General features: G+C 46.8%; 5 protein-coding genes across 9 annotated transcripts; 3 read left to right on the top strand and 2 right to left on the bottom strand.

Annotated features, from left to right (window-relative positions):
• Window positions 1-214: 214 nt before the first annotated feature.
• On the top strand, window positions 215-3,716 carry LOC108151516 (heat shock 70 kDa protein cognate 1). Its single transcript, XM_033387979.1, has 3 exons — window positions 215-307; window positions 475-690; window positions 1,816-3,716. The coding sequence occupies exons 2-3, from the start codon at window positions 486-488 to the stop codon at window positions 3,555-3,557; spliced, it is 1,947 nt and encodes a 648-aa protein (XP_033243870.1). The 5' UTR covers window positions 215-307; window positions 475-485; the 3' UTR covers window positions 3,558-3,716.
• A 58-nt stretch (window positions 3,717-3,774) lies between these two features.
• On the bottom strand, window positions 3,775-20,321 carry LOC108151517. Of its 5 annotated transcripts, none has more exons than XM_033387982.1 (8): window positions 20,002-20,315; window positions 11,355-12,505; window positions 9,255-9,401; window positions 9,025-9,186; window positions 8,787-8,963; window positions 8,508-8,714; window positions 5,322-5,614; window positions 3,775-5,263 (listed from the first exon to the last, which is right to left on the bottom strand). In XM_033387982.1, the coding sequence occupies exons 2-8, from the start codon at window positions 11,812-11,814 to the stop codon at window positions 5,099-5,101; spliced, it is 1,611 nt and encodes a 536-aa protein (XP_033243873.1). In that variant the 5' UTR covers window positions 11,815-12,505; window positions 20,002-20,315; the 3' UTR covers window positions 3,775-5,098. The 5 variants fall into 5 exon arrangements, with proteins under 5 accessions (XP_033243873.1, XP_033243874.1, XP_033243872.1 ...); XM_033387983.1 differs by having other exon boundaries at window positions 8,592-8,714; window positions 20,002-20,314; XM_033387981.1 differs by lacking the exon at window positions 3,775-5,263 and having other exon boundaries at window positions 5,491-5,614; window positions 7,885-8,714; window positions 20,002-20,321.
• On the bottom strand, window positions 13,314-14,341 carry LOC108165306 (cathepsin L-like). The gene has a single exon (XM_017301341.2). It carries the CDS (start codon window positions 14,325-14,327, stop codon window positions 13,356-13,358), a length of 972 nt encoding a protein of 323 aa, XP_017156830.1. The 5' UTR covers window positions 14,328-14,341; the 3' UTR covers window positions 13,314-13,355.
• Window positions 14,845-15,415, top strand: LOC108151518 (pre-intermoult gene 1 protein-like). The gene has a single exon (XM_017280166.2). It carries the CDS (start codon window positions 14,889-14,891, stop codon window positions 15,339-15,341), a length of 453 nt encoding a protein of 150 aa, XP_017135655.1. The 5' UTR covers window positions 14,845-14,888; the 3' UTR covers window positions 15,342-15,415.
• On the top strand, window positions 15,972-16,496 carry LOC108165307 (APC-related protein 1-like). The gene has a single exon (XM_017301342.1). It carries the CDS (start codon window positions 15,972-15,974, stop codon window positions 16,494-16,496), a length of 525 nt encoding a protein of 174 aa, XP_017156831.1.
• Window positions 20,322-20,528: the final 207 nt, after the last annotated feature.

Genomic DNA, 20,528 nt, shown 5'->3' with positions numbered 1-20,528 from the left:
GAAAGGCGTCGCAACATTCGGACTGCCAGTTTTCTTGTGGCAGTCGTGGCGCGTGCATCTTTTGAGATCGAGAATTCAGATCGAGCAACACCCAGAGAGAGCGACAGACCAGAACAGACCAGAGAGTTGGATCCGTTTTCATTGTGGCCAAGGGAGAATAAACAGTAGAGCTGTGGAGCTGCAAAGGGAGAAAACGCTCGAATTCCTGCGAGTTTTGACGTTTGTGCTGCTGTTCCTCATCATATCCCTGTACCTGTATCGATTTGCATTCTAGGACCGCCCAAGGAGACTGCCTAGGAGAATTTGGGTGAGACTACTACGACGATTTACACCCTCTCGTTGATTGTGTAATCACACATAGAGTTCTCTCTGTGACTTTAATTTCATTTTCAATACGTTTTATTTCGTTCTCTCTCTCGTTGATCTGTCTGGCTGCCTGCGATCGGATTGGACCTTGACGTGGTCTAATTAAAGCCGCAGCAAAGATGCCCAAATTACCAGCAATTGGCATTGATCTTGGTACCACATACTCGTGTGTCGGCGTTTTTCAGCATGGCAAAGTGGAGATCATTGCCAACGACCAGGGCAATCGCACCACGCCCAGCTATGTGGCGTTCACGGAGTCGGAGCGTCTGATCGGAGATGCCGCCAAGAACCAGGTGGCCATGAATCCCAACAACACAATCTTCGGTGAGTTTTGTACCGAATCTCTTGGCCCTCTTGTGCCCCTCTTGTGTCCACCTTGTGTCCCTCTTGTGTCCCTCTTACGTGCCCTTGCGTTAACTCGTATATGTAGCATATACATATCTGTTGAACCAGCGTCTGTTTTTGAGGTTCTTGATCTATACTGAATATGTGCGATCTGGTTTAGTTACTGGCAGAATTTTCATGAATGAATTACGCGCATATATGCATATTGTTTATTATTTCGATTCTCGATTTATTTAAAGAAATTCTCACTTGCTGGCGCCAAAATGCAGACCAACATCTCGGCCGGATTTCTCCCCAAGCTCGTGAGAATTTGTGCACCGTCTCATGCCATATTTCCTGTGGTGCCTCTCCTTTGGTTTCTGTGACACATCCACTTGTTGTGTCAGTTCTCTCTCGGATTGTTTGGCTGCTGGCTGGCCCCAAATGGGTGCCACCTTCGCTCGTGTGCCAGCCAAAAAGTTGCTGTTATGTTTATTGGCATAATTTGTGTCAGCGAAATAAATGCAAAACAAAAACGTCCCAGTGCGATTCGTGCACGAGTATCTTGCGGATTGTCCGAGAAGCGGCCAAAACATAAATACTTGTGGGGGAAGCATTGGAATGTGTAGGGAGAGATTTAAGAGATTTCGGACTGGTGGAAAACATTTTACTTGGAGCAGAAAAGACTTGGCATCTTGAGAGCTTTATATTTTCTTTTTATGTTTCTGGGGTCTATGGTCTCCGCAAAACCATCTTTCCTTATCTATTTTCTACCCAAATAATACCTTTTTTGAAACTCCATTTAGAACCCTCTCGATCTTCAGACTCTTCTTCTATCTATCTCTTCATTTCCCCAATCACTGCTCCACTTTGAGAGGTTTGCGGAGCTGGTCTAATGCAAGTCTTCTTCTCTTTTCTTGTACTTTCATTTCAGTCTCAGGGACCGCATAGAATAGTAGTCCAGAACTGCCCAAAGAACACACATATACCAGACCAGAACCAGAACCATGTCCTGCCCTCCCCCTATGCCCGTACACATATGTGTTAGATAATAAAGTGAATCTGTTGTCCAAAAGCGCTGAGCTAAGGTTGTTTCATTGGTGATTACTGTGCTCTGACTTGCAGATGCTAAGCGCCTGATCGGACGCCGATTCGACGACGCCACCGTCCAGAGCGACATGAAGCACTGGCCCTTCGAGGTAGTCTCCGACAGCGGCAAGCCGCGCATCCAGGTGGAGTACAAGGGCGAGAAGAAGAGCTTCTTCCCGGAGGAGGTCTCCTCGATGGTGCTCACCAAGATGCGCGAGACGGCCGAGGCGTATCTGGGTGGCACTGTCACGGATGCCGTGGTCACGGTGCCAGCCTACTTCAACGACTCGCAGCGACAGGCCACCAAGGATGCGGGTGCCATTGCCGGGCTCAATGTACTACGGATCATCAACGAGCCGACGGCTGCGGCCATTGCCTACGGCCTGGACAAGCAGGGCACTAGCGAGCGCAATGTCCTCATCTTCGATCTGGGCGGCGGCACCTTTGACGTGTCCGTGCTGACCATCGAGGACGGAATCTTCGAGGTGAAGGCCACCGCCGGCGACACCCATCTCGGTGGCGAGGACTTTGACAACCGCCTGGTCAACCACTTCGTGCAGGAGTTCCAGCGCAAGCACAAGCGCGATCTCGGCCAGAACAAGCGGGCGCTGCGCCGCCTGCGCACCGCCTGCGAGCGGGCCAAGCGAACCCTGTCCTCGTCCACACAGGCCAGCATCGAGATCGACTCCCTGTTTGAGGGCATCGACTTCTACACTTCGGTGACGCGGGCCCGCTTCGAGGAGCTGAACGGGGACCTGTTCCGTGGCACCATGGAGCCGGTGGCCAAGGCTCTGCGCGATGGCAAGATGGACAAGGCCCAGATCCATGACATTGTGCTGGTGGGGGGCTCCACCAGGATACCCAAGGTGCAGCGCCTCCTGCAGGACTTCTTCAACGGCAAGGAGCTGAACAAGTCCATCAATCCCGATGAGGCGGTGGCCTATGGCGCTGCCGTCCAGGCGGCCATCCTCCATGGCGACAAGTCGGAGGCGGTGCAGGATTTGCTTCTGCTGGACGTGACGCCCCTGTCGCTGGGCATCGAGACGGCCGGCGGTGTGATGACAACGCTGATCAAGCGGAACACCACCATCCCCACCAAGCAGACCCAGATCTTCACCACCTACGCGGACAACCAGCCGGGCGTGCTCATCCAGGTGTACGAGGGCGAGCGCGCCATGACCCGCGACAACAACAGTCTCGGAAAATTCGAGCTGTCGGCCATACCGCCGGCGCCGCGAGGTGTGCCCCAGGTGGAGGTCACCTTCGACATCGATGCGAATGGCATCCTCAATGTGAATGCCCTGGAGAAGTCGACGGGCAAGGAGAACCGCATCACCATAACCAACGACAAGGGCCGTCTCTCCAAGGAGGACATCGAGCGCATGGTCAACGAGGCGGATGCGTATCGCCAGGAGGACGAACAGCAGCGCGACCGCATCAATGCCAAGAACCAGCTGGAGGGCTACTGCTTCCAGCTGCGCTCCACCCTCGAAGACGAGCAGATGCGCAGCCGCATTAGCGACTCCGACCGCGACACGATTCTCCAGAAGTGTAGCGAGACAATCGCCTGGCTAGAGGCCAATCAGTTGGCCGAGAGGCCGGAGTACGAGCACCGCCAGCAGGAGCTAGAGCGCGTCTGTAGTCCCATCATCACGCGACTCTATCAGAGTGCTGGCATGCAGCAACCACCCCCAAGTGGTGGCGGCTCTGGTTCTGGCGGTGGTCCTGCAACAGGTGGCGGCGGCAGCGGTGGTCCCACTATCGAAGAAGTTGATTAGGGGCGCATCGTCGTCTTGATATTTTGAAGCAATGCAAATTGACTGTTTACCCAAAAGACTCTCCAAATTGGAACTCCCTTAGAATGTTCATATTCTTAGCATCCATCCGTTTTTTTTTCCTTCTGTGCGAATAAAGAACCGCACACAATGCAGAGCTGATATCATAGAGAGCTTAAAGGGGGGTCCAAATACCTCTATAGAGAGTATAGACAGGACGTTTTGAAAACACAAAATTGCATTTATTTCTATTTACTCCCGTATGCAACCAACACTGAACCTTAGATATGTGTTCTACCATTCGTAAGTACAATATAGCATAGGTAAGTACATATGTATGTATGCTAGTACATACATATATACGGATAGTATGTATGTAAATGTAGGCATGTGTATATAGTGTATTTTAAACGTCTTCTATAGCTTGTTGTATTCGTACGTACGTATCTTGGGAACGGAACAGAGATCTATATAGATAGTAGGACACAACAAATCATGGAACCAAACTACAGTCAACAACCTTGGTATCAAATACTCGTTAGTTATAAGTTAATTATTACAATCGATCGATCGATCGACCGATCGAACGAATTGGGTTCTAGGGTTTCGCACGCGAGTGCTGGGATAAGTAATGTACATTTGATCTATTCGATTATTGTATTCATTTGAAACGCCTTTTGTAGAAAAATTCGTTAACCGTAAACTAAAATTGACTTGCCGCGAAGATTCGATTCATCATTCTCTACGTTGGATCTACTGCAACGAACTCAAGAGCTTTGTCAGATCAACATTTTTGATTTATCGCTTAACATAATTATTGATTTAGCTAGATCTCGACCAGGCTCTCAACTGTGCGCCTGTCTCTGTATTCATAAGGAATTCTCATATTCATATTCATATTCATCGGGAGTACGGTACGAGTGAACAAATTTGTGTTCATAAACATAAATTTTATAAATTCATTTCGCGTATATTTTATCAGTACTATCTCACCCTAACGATAAACACTAGACTAGACTAGACTAGACTAACTTTAAACTAATCAATTCATTATGATCCATCCAATCGGAACGAATCGGGGATCAGGGAGAATGTATTCGAATTCTCAGGAATGTGTCAGAACGAGTACTCTGAAGTATCACTGAAGAAGTTGTTTTCTGAACGATCCTTGATCCCCATGCGCCATGCCATCGAATTAATTTGTAAATATATAACTTCTACAAAACTGTATGACAATACACACACACGTATAAAATGTTTCGATTAACTCTCTCGCTACGTATATGATACAATACTAATTTGAGAACTCGCTTAGACGGTAACAGAACTTAGCCTAGGCTAGGGGGGGCTGCTTAGGCGGCATAGGGTAGGGGCTTACTATGTTACACATAATCTAAGCTGACTACAACACGTTTGACGGTCAATTTAATTTGCTACTCGGCGCCCTAGCACAGCAAATCAGATGAGAACTTTGGGTTTGGCTTACGATCTACTTGAATACTTGAATACTTATGTATTTATGCCCCGGGGCCCCGGGGGTAGCTTTAGAGGGCCTCAGTCGATGAGCTGCAGGGACCATGGTAGCCGTTTGCACTGGCCGGAGACGATTGGGCGGCAGCTGCTCGCAGGGCTCCAGCTCCTCCGCCGCCACCTGCTGTAGTTTCTGGCTGCACCAGCTGCTTGAATGTTCCCTCCAGCCTGGGTGGATACTGTATAGAAAAGAGAGAGAGATAGATTTTCAAATCGATTTCGATTTAGAAAACTCACCTCCTGATTCTCATCCAGTGACGGCAGCAGCTCGTCCAGTGAGTTGGGCGTCAGCGGGCTGGGCGTGGGGATGGTTACCCGACCTAAGGCCCCGTGCTGCAGCAGCGCCTCCCCGATGACAATCTGCGGCTTGTTCTGGGTGAGGTGCTGCTGCTGCTGCAGCCGGGCCAGACGCAGCTTCATCTCCTGCCGGATCTCCTTCTGTTGAGCCTCCTTTTCGAAACGCATCATGCTGTAGCTTCGCACCGAGGAACTAGTGCTGTGCACCGATGCTAGACTTGGTCTTCGAGAACCTAAAAGGAAGCAATGGAACCGGAGAGGTCGATTAACCAAATGACTCGCAAAATGCATTCGGATGGAGTAGTAGTAGTAGTAGTAGTAGTAGTAGTAGTAGTAGTATATTTAAAGTATTGCAAGTATTTAAATTGATTGAATATCGAAGCATCGGCTTAAGAGAGTAAGTAAGGATACACAGTAGTTAGTTTAGACAGAGACATACGAAAGATAGCGAGAAGATAGAGTAAGTGGCTAGAGCGACAGTTCATTCCGAAGCGATTGAAAAGCAGAAGCAGACTAAACGAGTGCGATTAGCTCAGGAGAGGCAGATAGGAGGTTGAAAGCTGCATTGAAAGGTTGCTTCCGCCAAAGATTTTGTCATCAAGTCATTCAGAGATGTCAGCTTTAGCCCAGCCTTTACCTTTGAAGTAGCCTCGTACTCGTTTATATACTCGTAGATCAGGACAGGGAACAGACAGAGATAGAGAGAGAGATAGAGATAGCGATAGATTCCACACAGGCAAAGTTTTTGCTGGTTTCAAAAGCACTAAGCCGCAATCGCAATTTTCAATTCAAGGCGCACAAGAAGTAGGAAAAACTAGAAGAACATTCGAGCACACAGAAAGTTGCGGGAAGAAGAGCATACATACATACACATACATAGTATAAGGTATAAGTAGAAGGCAGAAGGTAGAAGGTAGGAGTGGCCAGGCCATATCGTGTGGAAGTATCGATTGGATTGGGTGTGTCATGGAGCTTGTGGTGTGTGTGGGTGTGTGTGTGTGTGTGTGAACGTGAACTCAATCAAATAGTTAGGGAGAAAGGTCAGCCGTAAGTTGAAGGTTCTCCGGGTCCTGCCAGCAGCAGCTGCCTCTGCCTCAGCCGCAGCCGCAGCCACCAAGTGTCTGTCCTCCGCTGCTGGCGGGACCAGGAGGACTCTTCAATGCATGCATAAAGTGTGCTCGTGTGTGTGTGTGTGTGTGGTTTTGTGTGTCATAATTTTCTTAATTTGCAATGCATTTTATTTATAGTTAATGGCAAAATTGTGTGTGTGTTTCGGTTATGCTATGTGGAAGTTTCGGGGGGGTAGGATTTGCTTTGAACATAGTCACCGCCATATTGCTTCAATATCATCTTGTCAGAGGGTGTATCTTTGTATCTTTGATATCATCAGATCATCGCTTTGTGGATCTGTGGATCTGTGGATCCTCTCAAATGGAACCATGATATATTCTTATAAGACAACGATATCATTTCATTTCTGCGATTTTTGACTGCAATTATCTGTCGTTGCTGTTGAATTTATTCTTGAACCCTTATCATTATCAGTGTGCGTGTAAGTGTATATGTATGTGTGTGTGTGTGTGTGTGTGTGTCTGGTTATAGTATAGAAATTATAACAATAGAAACAACTTTGTATTTGGAAACAGAAGGGAGCTCGGAAGCACATTTAACATCGATCATCAAGAGAACATAAAAATTTTTGTTTCACTTTTCAACTAGTTCGGGAGATAGAATTTTAACCGATTTAAACACTAAATATGCAAGCAATGCGCTGAATCGGGGAGGATAGATAGATCAGGGATAGGGCTAATATGGGGGTGAAATGAAATCAAATGAAATGGAATGACTTTTGGACACAAGTAAAATTAATTAACCCTGATTTGAAATGGTAATCGAGAGAGCCCTGACCCACTTCTGGACGTGTGTATGTGTGTGCGAAAGATATACAAATGAATGAATTAATTTGATAATCGAATTACAAACATCATGGAAAACCAACAGCATGAATAGTACATGTGTGAAATTTATATAAACGCAGAGAATTTATAAACATCGAATGGGTACAAGAGATGTGCCTTTAGAGACCTTGCTTTGGAATGAAATGAGATGAATATGGATCTATACAAGTGTCTGAACAGTGTACGCTTTCTATTGTATGCATGTTGTTGTAGCTCTACCAGTAACAAACAGAATTTAGTTAAAAGATAAATTCCATCAAGGGTAAGAACACACTTGGGAGTACGAGTATCTCCAACTGAGAGAGTGCTGGATGCAGCAACAGAACAGAGAACAGATAATTTCGATTTAGTTTCCATTGTGATGTGGAGCTGTTTTATGGATACAGATACGGATACGGATGTGGATATGGAGATGAAGATGATATGGATGCTGATATGCTGATATGCTGATCTGCTGCAACGATGACTGATCATGATGAGCGACTGGAGCGATTGAAGGACTGAACGACTGAACGACTGAACGACTGATGATTGAGTTGATTTACCGCAAATCGGGGCGTTTCACTCGCCGGCGTGGGGAGTGCGCCAATTTGCAAATGATGCAGCTCGGCGCCGTCAGTGCCGTTAGTATCGCCGTTGGTATCGGCATCGCTATAACCATAACCATAACCATAACTATAACCAGCAGCAGCACCACTGGGACCACTGGCACCACCGCCACCAACGCCACCGACATCGCCATCGACATCATGGCCATGGGCCTGTGTATGCACGGCCGGAACAGTGCCGGGATCTATGCTATGGGGACCGTAGTCGTCGTCATCATCGTCATGGGTTCTATAATTATTATCAATTCCGTTCATGCCCAAGAGGGTCCTAAATCTATCCTGATTCTTTGACCTGGCCGGCGACAGCTCGAAGCTGAGCAGATGCCGCTGATGGTTCAGTTGCTTCTGCAGTTGGCGGGTCATCGAGAGCGAGCTCTCGCAGCTGCGACAACCGCTCGCGCTGCCACCGCCACCGCCGCCACTGTTCTCGTCGAGATCGTCGCGCGAATGCTGGCTGCAACCGGCTCCGGATGTGTGACGCGATGAGGCGCGAGAATTTTGTTTCGACACGGCCGCTATGTGACACGATATGAGCAATATGGCGGCCGATCTAGCCGCACCTGTACGAGACGTCGACACCAGTATGCCCTTCGACCCGCCGCCGCCTCCACCTCCAGCACCACCTCCTCCACCACCAGCTCCACCTGCTGCTCCGCTAGCCTGTCCTCCCACCGAAGCCCGTCGCTGCCCAAAGGAGCCAATCGATCCCGTCGAACGTATGCTAGAGCGCGACGAAGGGCGCGCCGAGTGCACTGTCAGCGGTATCCCTGCAGTCAAGAGAGAGTCAATCAATCAATCGAATCGGATCTCGATTTGCCTTCGCGGCAAAGATCTCAAACCTGTATCGCTGGAGTAAAGAATGGGCGGCGGAATGCTGGCGTCCCCGTAGTTGCGGTGCCTCGGATACTTGGTCTTGCTGAACAGATGCAGCACCATACAGATGAGCCCGGCCAGCACGGCAATGCCCGTGGAGACGCCCAGCAGCGTGGGCAGATCAGAGCTCAGCTCGCTGAGATCTGTTAATGGGAGAGCGGTCAGTATGTGCAGTGCAGTCTGTGGGGGATCCCATCCACTTACCTGGCGTGCAAAAGACACGCCGTGTCGGCTTCGTGTAGCTGACCGAATGAAAGCCACTGGCACACTGACACATTGCATTGTGGCGCACCTGAACACAGAGGGAGTTCTCATCGTTGTAGATGCACGTCTCGTCGTAGAAACACTGATCGCCCAGTTTTTTAGCTGCCAAAGAGAGGATCGGTTAATGCTATACAACAAAATGATGGTGAATTAGTCTCGAGTGATCTCACGTTTGGCGCAACCCTTTATCAGTCCCAGCTGCACGGGATAGTTCCGCTCGCATGTGCAGGTCTGCGTCTCCTTGTCGCAGGCCACATGCAGCAGCTTCACGTCGCACTTCAGCTCGTTGCACGGCGCCCCAATGTACTTCCCCTTTGCTGCAATGCGGAAAACAAAAACCCATTTGCATCAATAATAAACATTATGCAATTTAATCCACATCAATGTGCAGGCATCCCATTCAGTCATGGAGTCCTGCAGCTATGCAGATTTGTAGGACGTGCTCGTTTCCCCTTAAATGTCATATTATTCCTGGCTATTCTTTATCAAATGGTTACCACAGCTCCTATATACATTTCTGAGAGTGTTGCTGCTGTTCTGTTGTGGTTCTGCTTCATCATGGATGAAACGAACCCATGAATACCCATGAATCATCAACCCCATCGCTGCGGCAGCTGCAGTCCCCAGGTGGCACGGAAACTGCATGCCAAAATCTAAAAGTTAAACAACAAAAGCAACCACAACGGCAGCAGGAACCTTGGACCAGCATGGACCCAGGCAGACTGTATGTACGTTGTGCAATTTATGGCTTTCATGATCTCTGGGGGGATTCCCAAGTTGGAACTTGGCGAGTAAATGCGATGGCAAACCGAACCGAACCGAACCGAAACGCAACGCAACGAATTTCCAGCTAAAAGCATTAGAAACAAACGCATTAGAAAGACAGAAAATGAATACAAAATATTTTATAGAGAGCCACAAGCCCTGGGGAATTCTGTGGTCTATACGACAAAATCATTTCGAACCCCAAGGGACGGACAAACGAATTATTGTCACATCTAGAGATAAAATCACTGAAATTGTACTGAAATGTGCTCCAATACTCATGAATATGCAAATACTTTATTTCATAGATTAAAAATAAATATATTTCACATTTGAAATTAGAAAAAATATTCATATTCAGATTTAATATATTTCATACCCATTTACACACAAAATATATTTATTTTGAATTACTTTATATTTAGATGGGATTTAAAGACTCTGCAATACATTTATGTTTCATATTTAATTTAAATATAGATGTTTTTTGCATATGGGCATTTCCCAGAAGTCGTACGCATTTCAAAATTATTTTCCCATTTTATAGTAGCCTTTGATTAGCTCTACAATTGGTGCTGAGGTCGATTTTGGGCAGCTATTCTTTTTCGAGATTTTTGCAAAAAAAAAACCCAGGCAGTTGCAGGGAACAAAAATATAAGTGGTTTTCGATTTCAAATTCAGATTTCAGCGAAAGTTGAGCTAACATGTTGATGCGAATTTCTCATACATTTTGTGCATTGATATATCTTCAAAATGGTCATAATTTCACGCAAATATTGTTTGTAGATTATTTTTTTTTTAATTTAAATTAAACCTCTGTCTGGTGTTAAGAAAAGTTTAAGAAAAGATATTGAATACATTTTCGCGTATTTTTTTTGAATAGTTCAATATGTTAGGGAGACTTTGAGGAAAAACTTTCATCAAGAATCATCTTTCTTATAAGGGAAAATGGTAAAGGAAGTACCAAAAATACCGATAAAGTGAACTTTTGCTTATTTTAAGAGGTTTTCAGATCAGAGTTAATAAAATTAAATTCCAATTGGTTAAAATATAAGAATTCGGGAGAAAAGTACATGGAAATGTGTTTATATTAGCTTTTAATTGTTTGGTCTTGGTGGACTTTTCCAAGAAAAATATGTATGTACGAGTATTTCTATGTTTTAAAAGACAGTCGAATTTATATTCCTATGCTATAATATTTAATCTTTAATGCTTCATGCATTTTCCGTTAAGAGGAACATCTGATTTTGCGTTGTGCCCCCAGAATTCATCTTACTTTAGTAGAAAATTTCGGGAATCGCTTGGTTCTGTGTCCGGTCGCTTATGGGACATTTGTACAGAGGCTGTAGCCCAGGGAAAACAAGGCTGCAGGCCAGTTTTCTGTGGCGTATTTCGTAACACGCCCCAACACACCCTCCATCGCACCCATGGCTCCCACTCCGCTGCCCACCCCACAGTGTTGACCTTAATTTGGAATTAAAGGCCTAGAGGAGGTCCACACTCACCTGACTTATTATTTAGCAAGGCCTCAATGTCGTCGATATCATCCGGGTAGCTGCCATCATAGTCATCGTCAGGCACATTGGCAGCGTCACGTTTCTGTGCGCGTTGTGGTTGTTGTGGTTGTTGCGGATGATCGGGCTGCTCTGGATGGTGTTTGAGTTGGTTTAGGTCTATGGCTGATGAGAGATTCAGTGCCAGCGCCGTGTGCGAGGCCGAGGACGAGGCCGAGGCAGACACTGAGGCAGACGCATGGAGGAGCAGGAGGCAGCCGTATAGGAGCATGGCCTGGCAGAGCTGCATGGCCATCAGATGGCAGCCGTGTGGGTGTGCGTGTGGGTGCTGCTGCTGTTGCTGCTGTTGCTGCTGCTGCTGATGATGTGGCGGCTGCCTGCTGGGCGTGGCCAATTGCAACGCCAACAGCTGCAGTCGCTGCAAAAGACGCGGCAACGTTAACTTCGCCATTTTGACATTTTTTCCGTCGCTTTTCAACGCCGCTCGCCCCAACGCCGTGGCAATTGTTCGAAAAGTTGTGCCATTCGGGCCGAAAAGTTTCAGTTTTTTGGGTACACTTTGGATCTCGTTTTTGTTTCGGTTTCAGTTTCGGTTTCCGTTGCAGTTGCAGTTGCACTTTCCGCCTGGTTAGTGGCTCAGTTCGGTTGGGTGGTGCTCCGCTCGTGTCCTTCTTGTGGACAAATTGGCCAGCAGCCCCGTTAGGGTGTGCACGTTACGTCGTGTACGTCATGCGACCCGCCGCTGCAGCGTAGCCTTAGCCTTTTCCTGCCGTCTGCCGCCGTCAAGTGGCCGACTTGCTGCTCGCTGTGGCCCGTCCTGCATGATAATTTTATATAATTTTCCCCTGCAAGGCGGTTGCTTGTTTAGCTGCTGTTGTTGTTGTTGCTGTTGTTGCTGTTGTTTCTGTTGCTTCTGCGGTTGCGGTCATCAGCGTCATCATCTTCGAGTGACCCACTAATGTGTGTTGCATGCGCGCAACGCCCCCCGCCTAGACCCGCTCCTGTTGCGCCTCCCTGTCCCCCTCCCGGCGGTGGGGTATTAATTCCATGCAAGTTGAAGATTTACGGCACGAACTTTATATCTAGGTTGGTCTTCTGCCACTGCCACTGCCACTGCTGCTGCTGCCACTCGTTATCCCCGCCTGCAATTGAACGGACAAAAAAAAGGTCAAACATATAAATTTGAGTGTGTTGCATGTTTTGGAATATAATCGTACATAAGCTGGGCATTCCGTGCACGCAAATAATCATAGTATCCATCATTTTAGAAATCTTCGCATAAATGAAAGCGAAAGTCGCAAAGAAAGACACCGAAAGGGGGAAACCCAGTGACAGCATAGGGGTTCCTCAGGCATTAACAAAAACAGCAGGGACATCGCCTTCTTACAGATCTCCCTCTCTAAAAAATAAAAATAAAAATAAGCATACAAAATGTATTTATTCTCTCAAAATAAAGTATAATAAAATAAATAAGATAATAATATAATAAAATAAAAATATAAGAAAAAACTAAAATACAAAAAAATTTAAATATAAAAAACTTATACAAAATATATGTATACATATGTATGTACATATATCACTGTATTCATTCGATTAATTAATGCCAAATATTACTTAAATTTCAGTTGAACAGAATATTCTATAATATTGCAAGTCCTGAATGAATAGTGTCTAAAGTCTAACATATAAAATAAATGCATGTTTTACTTGTAGCGCCAGGCGTCGGCCTAGCGAATAGTGCGATAGAGAATGCCCATAATATATGCCGTGTGCATGACGAGCTCGGGCCCGCCGAGGCAAAAACATTGCACACTGCTGCCTGACTCGGGTCATGTCTTTACGGGTTTTATGTTTGGCGATGGACTGCTCAAAAAGCTTGCTCTAGATACATATGTATCTCCGTAGAGCCGTTGGATCTACAACAATAAGTGCTTCAATAATCCTAGGAATCGTTAGATTAGACCATTACTTTATTCGCATAAAATGTGATCAGACTATGGGGTAAAACACTGAGGATGCCACGCCGCATTGGTTGTCGCTGTTGCGTGCCATGCGGATATAGCCGCTCTCGCCCCAGCCCGTGCCCCATGAGTTCTTGATCAGCCAGTAGTCGCCGTAGCTGGGATCGGTGCCGTAGCCCACAGCCAGGACGGCATGGTTAACGCACCTGCTGCAGGAGGAATCGCGGAAGACGCCACTCTTGTAGAACTGAATGGTTGCCGCGTTGATGGACACCGCAAGAGGGCCGCTAAGCAGAGCCTGCGCCATAGTCCGCTCGTTGCCCTGGGGCAGATGCACGGCACCAAAGACGCGGGCAGCTCTGGCCGATGGCCGATATGAACAGGCTCCGGCGGGTCCCTGGTAGGGGTAGGACGCTTCAGTGTCGATCCCACCCAGCGTCCGGATGCACTGCATGGCCCTCCAGGTGTTGTAGCCCCCCTCGGAGCCCAGGCAACAGTCGATGAGGTTCTGCTCGGAAAGCGACTGCAGATGGCCGTATTTGATGGCGTGACGACCCTCGATGACCCCCGTGGCGGCAAAGGACCAGCAGGTGGGGAAATCGTCCTGGGACTTGACCGCGGTCACAGCATTCCGCGTCCGCCAATCCACAGTTTCTGGTAGAGGCCCAGTTTCCACTTCCGAAGGCATCAAGTAGACATCCCCAAAGCCTTGGGACACTTGTTCGCTGTGCAGTAACCTTTCCCTGAACTCCCTGGACGACAGATCCGCAAACTGATTGATCCCCAATTGGTGGCCCTCCTGACCCCTGGCCCAGCGCTTGTTGTGTTCGGCAATCCGCAACTTGTTGTCCATGAAAATGAGGAAGCGAAGGCGGTGCTCATCCGCCGATTGGTAGCTCTTGTTGTGGCGCTCTTTGAAGGCGTTCCATTTGGACCAAACGGCTGCACCCCGGACGATTGTCAGGAGGCAGAACAGGACTATCAGAGCCTGGGACTGCATTCTCAGCTACGAAACTCAAGTGCAACTGATTGACTTCCTAGGACAGAGGCCCTATTTATAGGATCATCGCATACAGCGATAATATAGCGCGGAGTCATTGCATTGCCATGATTCATTGTCATTATACTTATCGCATGTAGCTCGATAAACCTCAGAGCGAGTCATAGTATGGTGAATTGTTGGCATTTGTAGTTTCTTCTTATTCCTTTCAGAGGATGTCTTCTTCCAGGCAGAATCACAGAGTCCGCCTGGAATTCTTCCATGATTTATACCGAATGATTTCCACCTTGAGTGTAAAGAGTTTCTTCATCCAAAAGTGGCTTCCATCGCGCAGTACAGATGCCCGACAAAGTACAAGTCTAACAAAAGAAAGCCACACACAGCTGGCTTCAAAGACAAACTAAAGGAGCGCTTGTTTGCTCTTCATTTTGTTTCACAATATTTGTCTACGATCTATGCAAAATAAAATACAATTTTCGGTCATTTCGGCCTATAAATGCCAGCCAACCCAGCGAAGAACACCTCATTTTGAGTTCTCAAAGTTCCCAACACGAAAGCAAAATGAAGTTCCTGCTGGCCCTCACCTTGGCCGTACTAATTGCCCACGTGGCGGTGGCTCAAACAACGATCGATCCGGATTATCAGTACGAAGATAGCACTGGCGATTATGCTGACGAGGATTATTCCCAGGACGCGGTAGATGACTCCAGCACCGACAACGCAGAGGACAGCGCAGACGGCAATGATGCTGGCGATGACGATTCGGAAGACACGGACACGGACACGGAAGCCGCCACTGCTGCCCCAACGCCAAAGCCAAGCCCAAAAAAGGCCAAGAAAAACGCTGCCGCCAAGAACAAAAAGAAGAACAACGTGCGCAGGGGCAACACCGTGGCAGCCAAGCGACGCGCCGCAGCGGCCAAGAAGCAGGCCGCTGCCAAAAAGCAGACACCTGTTGCAGCCAAGAAGCGGATCAACGCCGTTGCCACAAAAAATCGCAGGCGATCTGGTTAAATATTCTATAAAATAATAATGCTAATGATGAAATAAAGTTTTCTGGATCTTGTGGGTCCATATATGTACATAAATATTTCTAAATCTATTATTTTTGAGATGTGCGAAACGTTCTAAAATGTAGGGCGTTCCAGCCGAATGTTGGTTTCTAGAAAAATCCAAATGGTTTCCTCAAAACTAGTCTCGATACCCTTTTAAGGGTCAGGTATTGTGGGATCTACGATGGATCTATAGACAGAGTACTACCATCTGGAATAGTAAATTGAATTGAATCTATGCAGAGCTTCAATCGGAAAAAGCAAGGACAAAAATCTACACTTCCTGACGTCATGCTTTACCTTTAGAAAAGTTTCAAAAATTATCCAGTGGATTCAGATGAAAAGACAAGATATAAACAAATGAAAGACACACACAGGTGGTCGGACAATAGAAAAGCTCTCCATATATAAAAGGTATATGAACAATAGAAAGAAAAGCAAACTAAATCGCTAAAACAAATACAAAACACAACAGAGAAACGTGTGTCTCTGCTTTGAAAACCCTATAAAAACCAAGATCTCAGTACCATTCCACTGCTTAGAATTCCCGAATTGAGTTCTATTGAAAGATACCCGGAAGAACGCGAACAAAATGAGATTGTTGCCAGTGCTAGCGCTGACCCTGGCCATTCTGGTCTGTGGCACTGTGGTCGCGGCTCAAGATACTACGGATAGCTCTGAGTACGATTATAGTGATTCCTATGACGATGACTATAACTACGAGGATTATGAAGACGATGGTGCGAGTACAACTGAGGGCTCGACCGAAGATGCAACAACAGAGGCGAGTTCCAACAACGACTCGGGTGTGAGCTCGGGAGAGGAATCGGAAGACAGTTCTGAAGATCAAGTGGATAGTGGATCAAGTGAAGTGACCCCCGCTCCAGTGGTCCCCACGAAGCCAAGTCCAGCCACACCGAAAAAAGCCGCGAAGCCCGCCGCCGGCAAAAACAAGCAGCGTCGTAGGCGAACCACCGCAGCGCCCAAGAGACGCACCACAGTGGCACCGAAGCGCCGCCAGACAGTTGCCACGCCCACCAAGAGGCAGACACCTGTGGCAGTCGCCAAAAAGCGTGCCACCGTGGCAGCAAACAAACGTAAGCAGGCTTCGGGTTAAATCAGGGGTACATTAGATGTCACCCATTAATAAAAAGGCTACTTTTGCGGGCACAAAGCAAAGGCAAAAGACACTGTCAATTCTGATTTAACTTTTTACTTTCCCTTTTGCACTTGTCTTTCGCTGATCACACGCGCTGCCTTCTGCGTGCATGTGTATGCGTGCGTGCCTTGTTCTCGCGAGATAAGCTCTGCTCGCTGTCTCTGTCTCACACCTCGACCACTTATGTGAGCTTATTGCGGCTGCTTATTGCTGTGTGAGCTTACAAAGCTGTGTGTAAGTCCCTCTAAGTTGTTATTGCGAGACATATGCAGTCGTAGGTTCGGCTCTAACGAAAGAAAAGCTTTGGGTGAGAGAGGGAGCGAGTAAGCCTTGCGGGTTATTTGCGAGCTCAAAGGAGAATGGATCTGCCGGGGCTACGCATAAACAAGGAATAATAACTATGTATGTTTATGCAGAATAAAGACCTCTTGCCACCCACCAAGGCTGACTTTCAACTTTCGTTGCCTACATTCAGGCGCTGCGATTTTTCCACACGACTGCGCCACCAGCTCTACGCCATTTGTGGCCATACTTATGGGGGGGGGAGGGACCAATAGCGTCCATAAATGGTAATTACTGGCCACACACACACACACCCAGGCACAGACACTTAATTACTTATGCGCAAAGAGCTGGCATCAGGGCGTCAATTGTTTACGGGCAACAACAACTAAAATGGCCGCAACCGAAGACAGCATCATCGGGTGGCACAATGGGTCCATTGTTTTCGAATTCAGAGCCAACATCCTGACATCCTGACAAGCTGACAGTGGCATTGCCAGCTAGAAATCCCGTGTAGCCAGTGCACTGCGGCGCACACACACAAAAGCCACTTCGCATCCAAGTGTTTGTGTGCCCAAGAGAGATAGCAGCCAGCTCCCATGCACGAGCATAGTGGCAGCCACCGCCATCGCCATCGCCACCGCCATCGCCACCCACACACACGCGGGACACACGCTGCGGCAGCTTAGTGGGCAGAAAGTGTGGAAGTGTGGCAACAATCTGAATCATCCATTTAGCTATCCCTTTTCCCAACCCATTCACATCCCCGTTCACTCAAATCAGAGAGAAGTCCGGGTACATCCAGTCGGTGGCACAACATGTAACGTAAGCAGAGAAAAACCTTTTCGCTATCGATCCAAACGAAGAAACACCTTAATGATGTTGTACAGCTGACGTCCTTTCTCTCCGAAAACATTTTATTCCCAATCCCTCAGTCAAATCGGGGGGTTCCAGGCGTCATAGGACGAGCCTATTAATCTTTTAATCGATTTTGTGTGTTCCCTTTCACCGCAATTTCTTCATCTTTCGTTCATTTTCACTGACAAGAAGTATTGACAGACCTATTCAGCACATGTCTGGGGAGTACAGGGTACCTTTGACTTGGCAGGATACTGTGGATGCAAGTATAGCTGGGAGCAGGGCGACAGGCTGGCGTCGTGGCAATGTTAATAGTATCTGTAGCTGATGCCTTAAGAGGAAAATGCGATAATGTGCGCTTAACAATGAACAATGCAGAAATGGCATAAAAATAGCCAGAAGTGGGACACGTATGGGAGTGGGCGGGCTGTGCGCCGCTGAATGACAGAAATTATAATGGAGAATGTGTTTCGCTTGGCGTCTGAGGATGATGGTATCCCTGCTGTTGGCACTTATGATGTGGATGATGTATGCACATACGATATAAGGATCCCCACAGCACGTAGGTGTGGCTTCTGACGTTGATGGGCACGGGTCATAATCTAGATGTTGTAACTGACATTTACACGGCTAACATGGTAGAAGCTGAATGCTGGATGGTAGGAAAGCAGCTCAAGGAACTGCTGCTATTGCTAAATCACACTAAATGAATATAGTCCTGGCAATGCTAATTTTTTGTATAGTTTTCCTAAGAGGCTTTCCAGCTCAAAGCCTGGATGTATACTCGTACTCATAATTGGGAAACAATTTTCATTTTTATTTCCTTTTGAATGCGGAGGAGGGGGCGTGGAGTAGAGGAATCAAAAGTTTCATTTCGATTCGCTGGCCCAACAAACATCCAACCTGACGGTGGTAAAAGTGTTTATGTAATTACAGGGGGCCCGTTTAGTGGACTCTGGGAGGCAGCGGGGGGCGGGACAGAGGAAGGTCAAGAGAGAGGGAGAGTAAATAGCAGAGAGCAGAGCAATTTATGTAAGTGCGAGATATTTATATGTCCCAACGAGCCATTAAGGACTGCATAATGCAATTTGTGCCCAACTCTTTGCATATACATTTTCAGACAGGGGCAGCTAACGGAAATGCCAGTGCAATGGGCGGAGAGAGGGGGCTGGAAAGGGGTTAGACAGAGGCGGCTTTGGTTTAGTGGACGGCGACAAGGGGCAATGGGAGCACGAGAGAGCGATGATACAGTAACGGTAACGGAACGCAAACATCATCCTGCTGCTACTGCTGCTGAATTCTGCATCGCCGCTCTCCACTGCTTCGGCTCTCACTTCGTGCTGTGTTTTCGCTCTCGCGAGAGCCGCGCGCCCCCTGAGAGTGCTGTTGATTCTAGCGGTACATAAGACTTTGCGAAGCATGCACTTTTATTTGTATGTATTTGAATGTGTTTGTGTGAGTGTGTTTGTGTGCTGCTTTTAGGGACTGATAAAGGCAAATTTACATATGCCGCGGGCCCCACACCACTTCAATTTTGAAACCTCTGCAACTGAGAGTTCGGCCACGGCTTTCGGCTTCATACAAACATACGTGCACTGCCGTTTTAAATGTAGGTTACACACAGCAACGGCAGAATCGCGTAGAATCACACACACCCACGTGCATGCATATGTATGTGTGCAAAAAATACACGCATGCATGCACGCACACGTGCATACATCGAAATACGTTGCTTGTGTTTTCTCTTTTTTTGCGTGTGTGCCCTGTCCTGCACACACGGCTAATAAAACTTTTACATTTTCGGCTCTCCGAAGCAGAGCCTAACTAACACAAAATTGTGCTATCCCGGGGGCTTCAAAATGTTGGTCGGTAAATCTGAATTCCCATTAGATTTAAGTGAATAAATCTATTCCATGGTAAATTGTAGTCCCAACCTCTATTCAAATATCACAGTAATTTTGTTTCGTTTTCATTCGCAATTTTATCTAAAAGCCATTCAAGGCTTGCTCCAGCACACACGCTCCTTGTTCATTTATATGTACATATGTATGTACATGAGTATGTACTATATATATGTATATGATATAAATTGTTTTTGTTGACTTTTCCTGTGTGTGTACCAACAATTCTGAGGCGGGCAAGAAATGCTCCAGCATAGAGCTACATAATAGGTACATACATACATACATATGTATATATGTATATGGATACATCCTTTTTACGTTGAATCTAAATAGCTAAAAAACAAAAACTACCGAAAGCTAATCAGGAAAAATACTAGTTTGAATTAATTTAAAGCATTTTTCGCATTAGGACTCTTTACCTCGTTGTGTGCTGCTCCTGTTCCTGTTCTGCTCGCTGCTCCAATTAACGGCACATTGTATTTGCCTATCTCGTCCGTTGATTCGCATTAAAACTTTCACATCATTTTCCAAAAAAAAACTTTCTGGGCCTCTAATCACTGAACTTTTCCCATTTAGCGCACACGATAAAATAAAATTTTAATGCAATTTTAATTGCGATATCTGCAACGCGCACTTCTATGGGTGCAGTAAGTACATTTAACTACCACGTTCACCACTTAAACATTTATAGAACACTATTTTGAACTAGTACGTCTCTCGGAGTCCTTCAGTAATCTATGTGGACGACCTTGCGTGGGTGGGTGAACTAATTTAACCCCCTTAGCCCCCCTCTAGTTAAACAGGTGAACAACTTCAGCTAAAACGCGGAATATTACATATTTTGATAATTCTTCTTGTAGGTCCATCATATCCTTCCTTTTTAGTTGCAAAAAAAATCGGCATCTTTTACCTGAACTGCGCTAAAATTCAACATGTTTCATCATAT

This window comes from Drosophila miranda, chromosome XR, assembly GCF_003369915.1.
Source record: "Drosophila miranda strain MSH22 chromosome XR, D.miranda_PacBio2.1, whole genome shotgun sequence".
Taxonomy (NCBI): Eukaryota; Metazoa; Arthropoda; class Insecta; order Diptera; family Drosophilidae; genus Drosophila; species Drosophila miranda.
The sequence above is the reverse complement of the archived record's forward strand: the minus strand, read 5'-3'. Positions and strand labels throughout refer to the sequence as shown.

Coding starts and splice junctions, on each gene's coding strand:
- LOC108165306 (XM_017301341.2), bottom strand. CDS start 14,327: ATGCAGTCCCAGGCTCTGATAGTCCTGTTCTGCCTCCTGACAATCGTC.
- LOC108151516 (XM_033387979.1), top strand. CDS start 486: ATGCCCAAATTACCAGCAATTGGCATTGATCTTGGTACCACATACTCG. Junction 691..1,815: donor TCCCAACAACACAATCTTCG/GTGAGTTTTGTA, acceptor TCTGACTTGCAG/ATGCTAAGCGCCTGATCGGA.
- LOC108151518 (XM_017280166.2), top strand. CDS start 14,889: ATGAAGTTCCTGCTGGCCCTCACCTTGGCCGTACTAATTGCCCACGTG.
- LOC108151517 (XM_017280163.2), bottom strand. CDS start 11,814: ATGGCGAAGTTAACGTTGCCGCGTCTTTTGCAGCGACTGCAGCTGTTG. Junction 9,402..11,354: donor CTTGCTAAATAATAAGTCAG/GTGAGTGTGGAC, acceptor TCCGCATTGCAG/CAAAGGGGAAGTACATTGGG. Junction 8,715..8,786: donor TCTTTACTCCAGCGATACAG/GTTTGAGATCTT, acceptor TCTTGACTGCAG/GGATACCGCTGACAGTGCAC.
- LOC108165307 (XM_017301342.1), top strand. CDS start 15,972: ATGAGATTGTTGCCAGTGCTAGCGCTGACCCTGGCCATTCTGGTCTGT.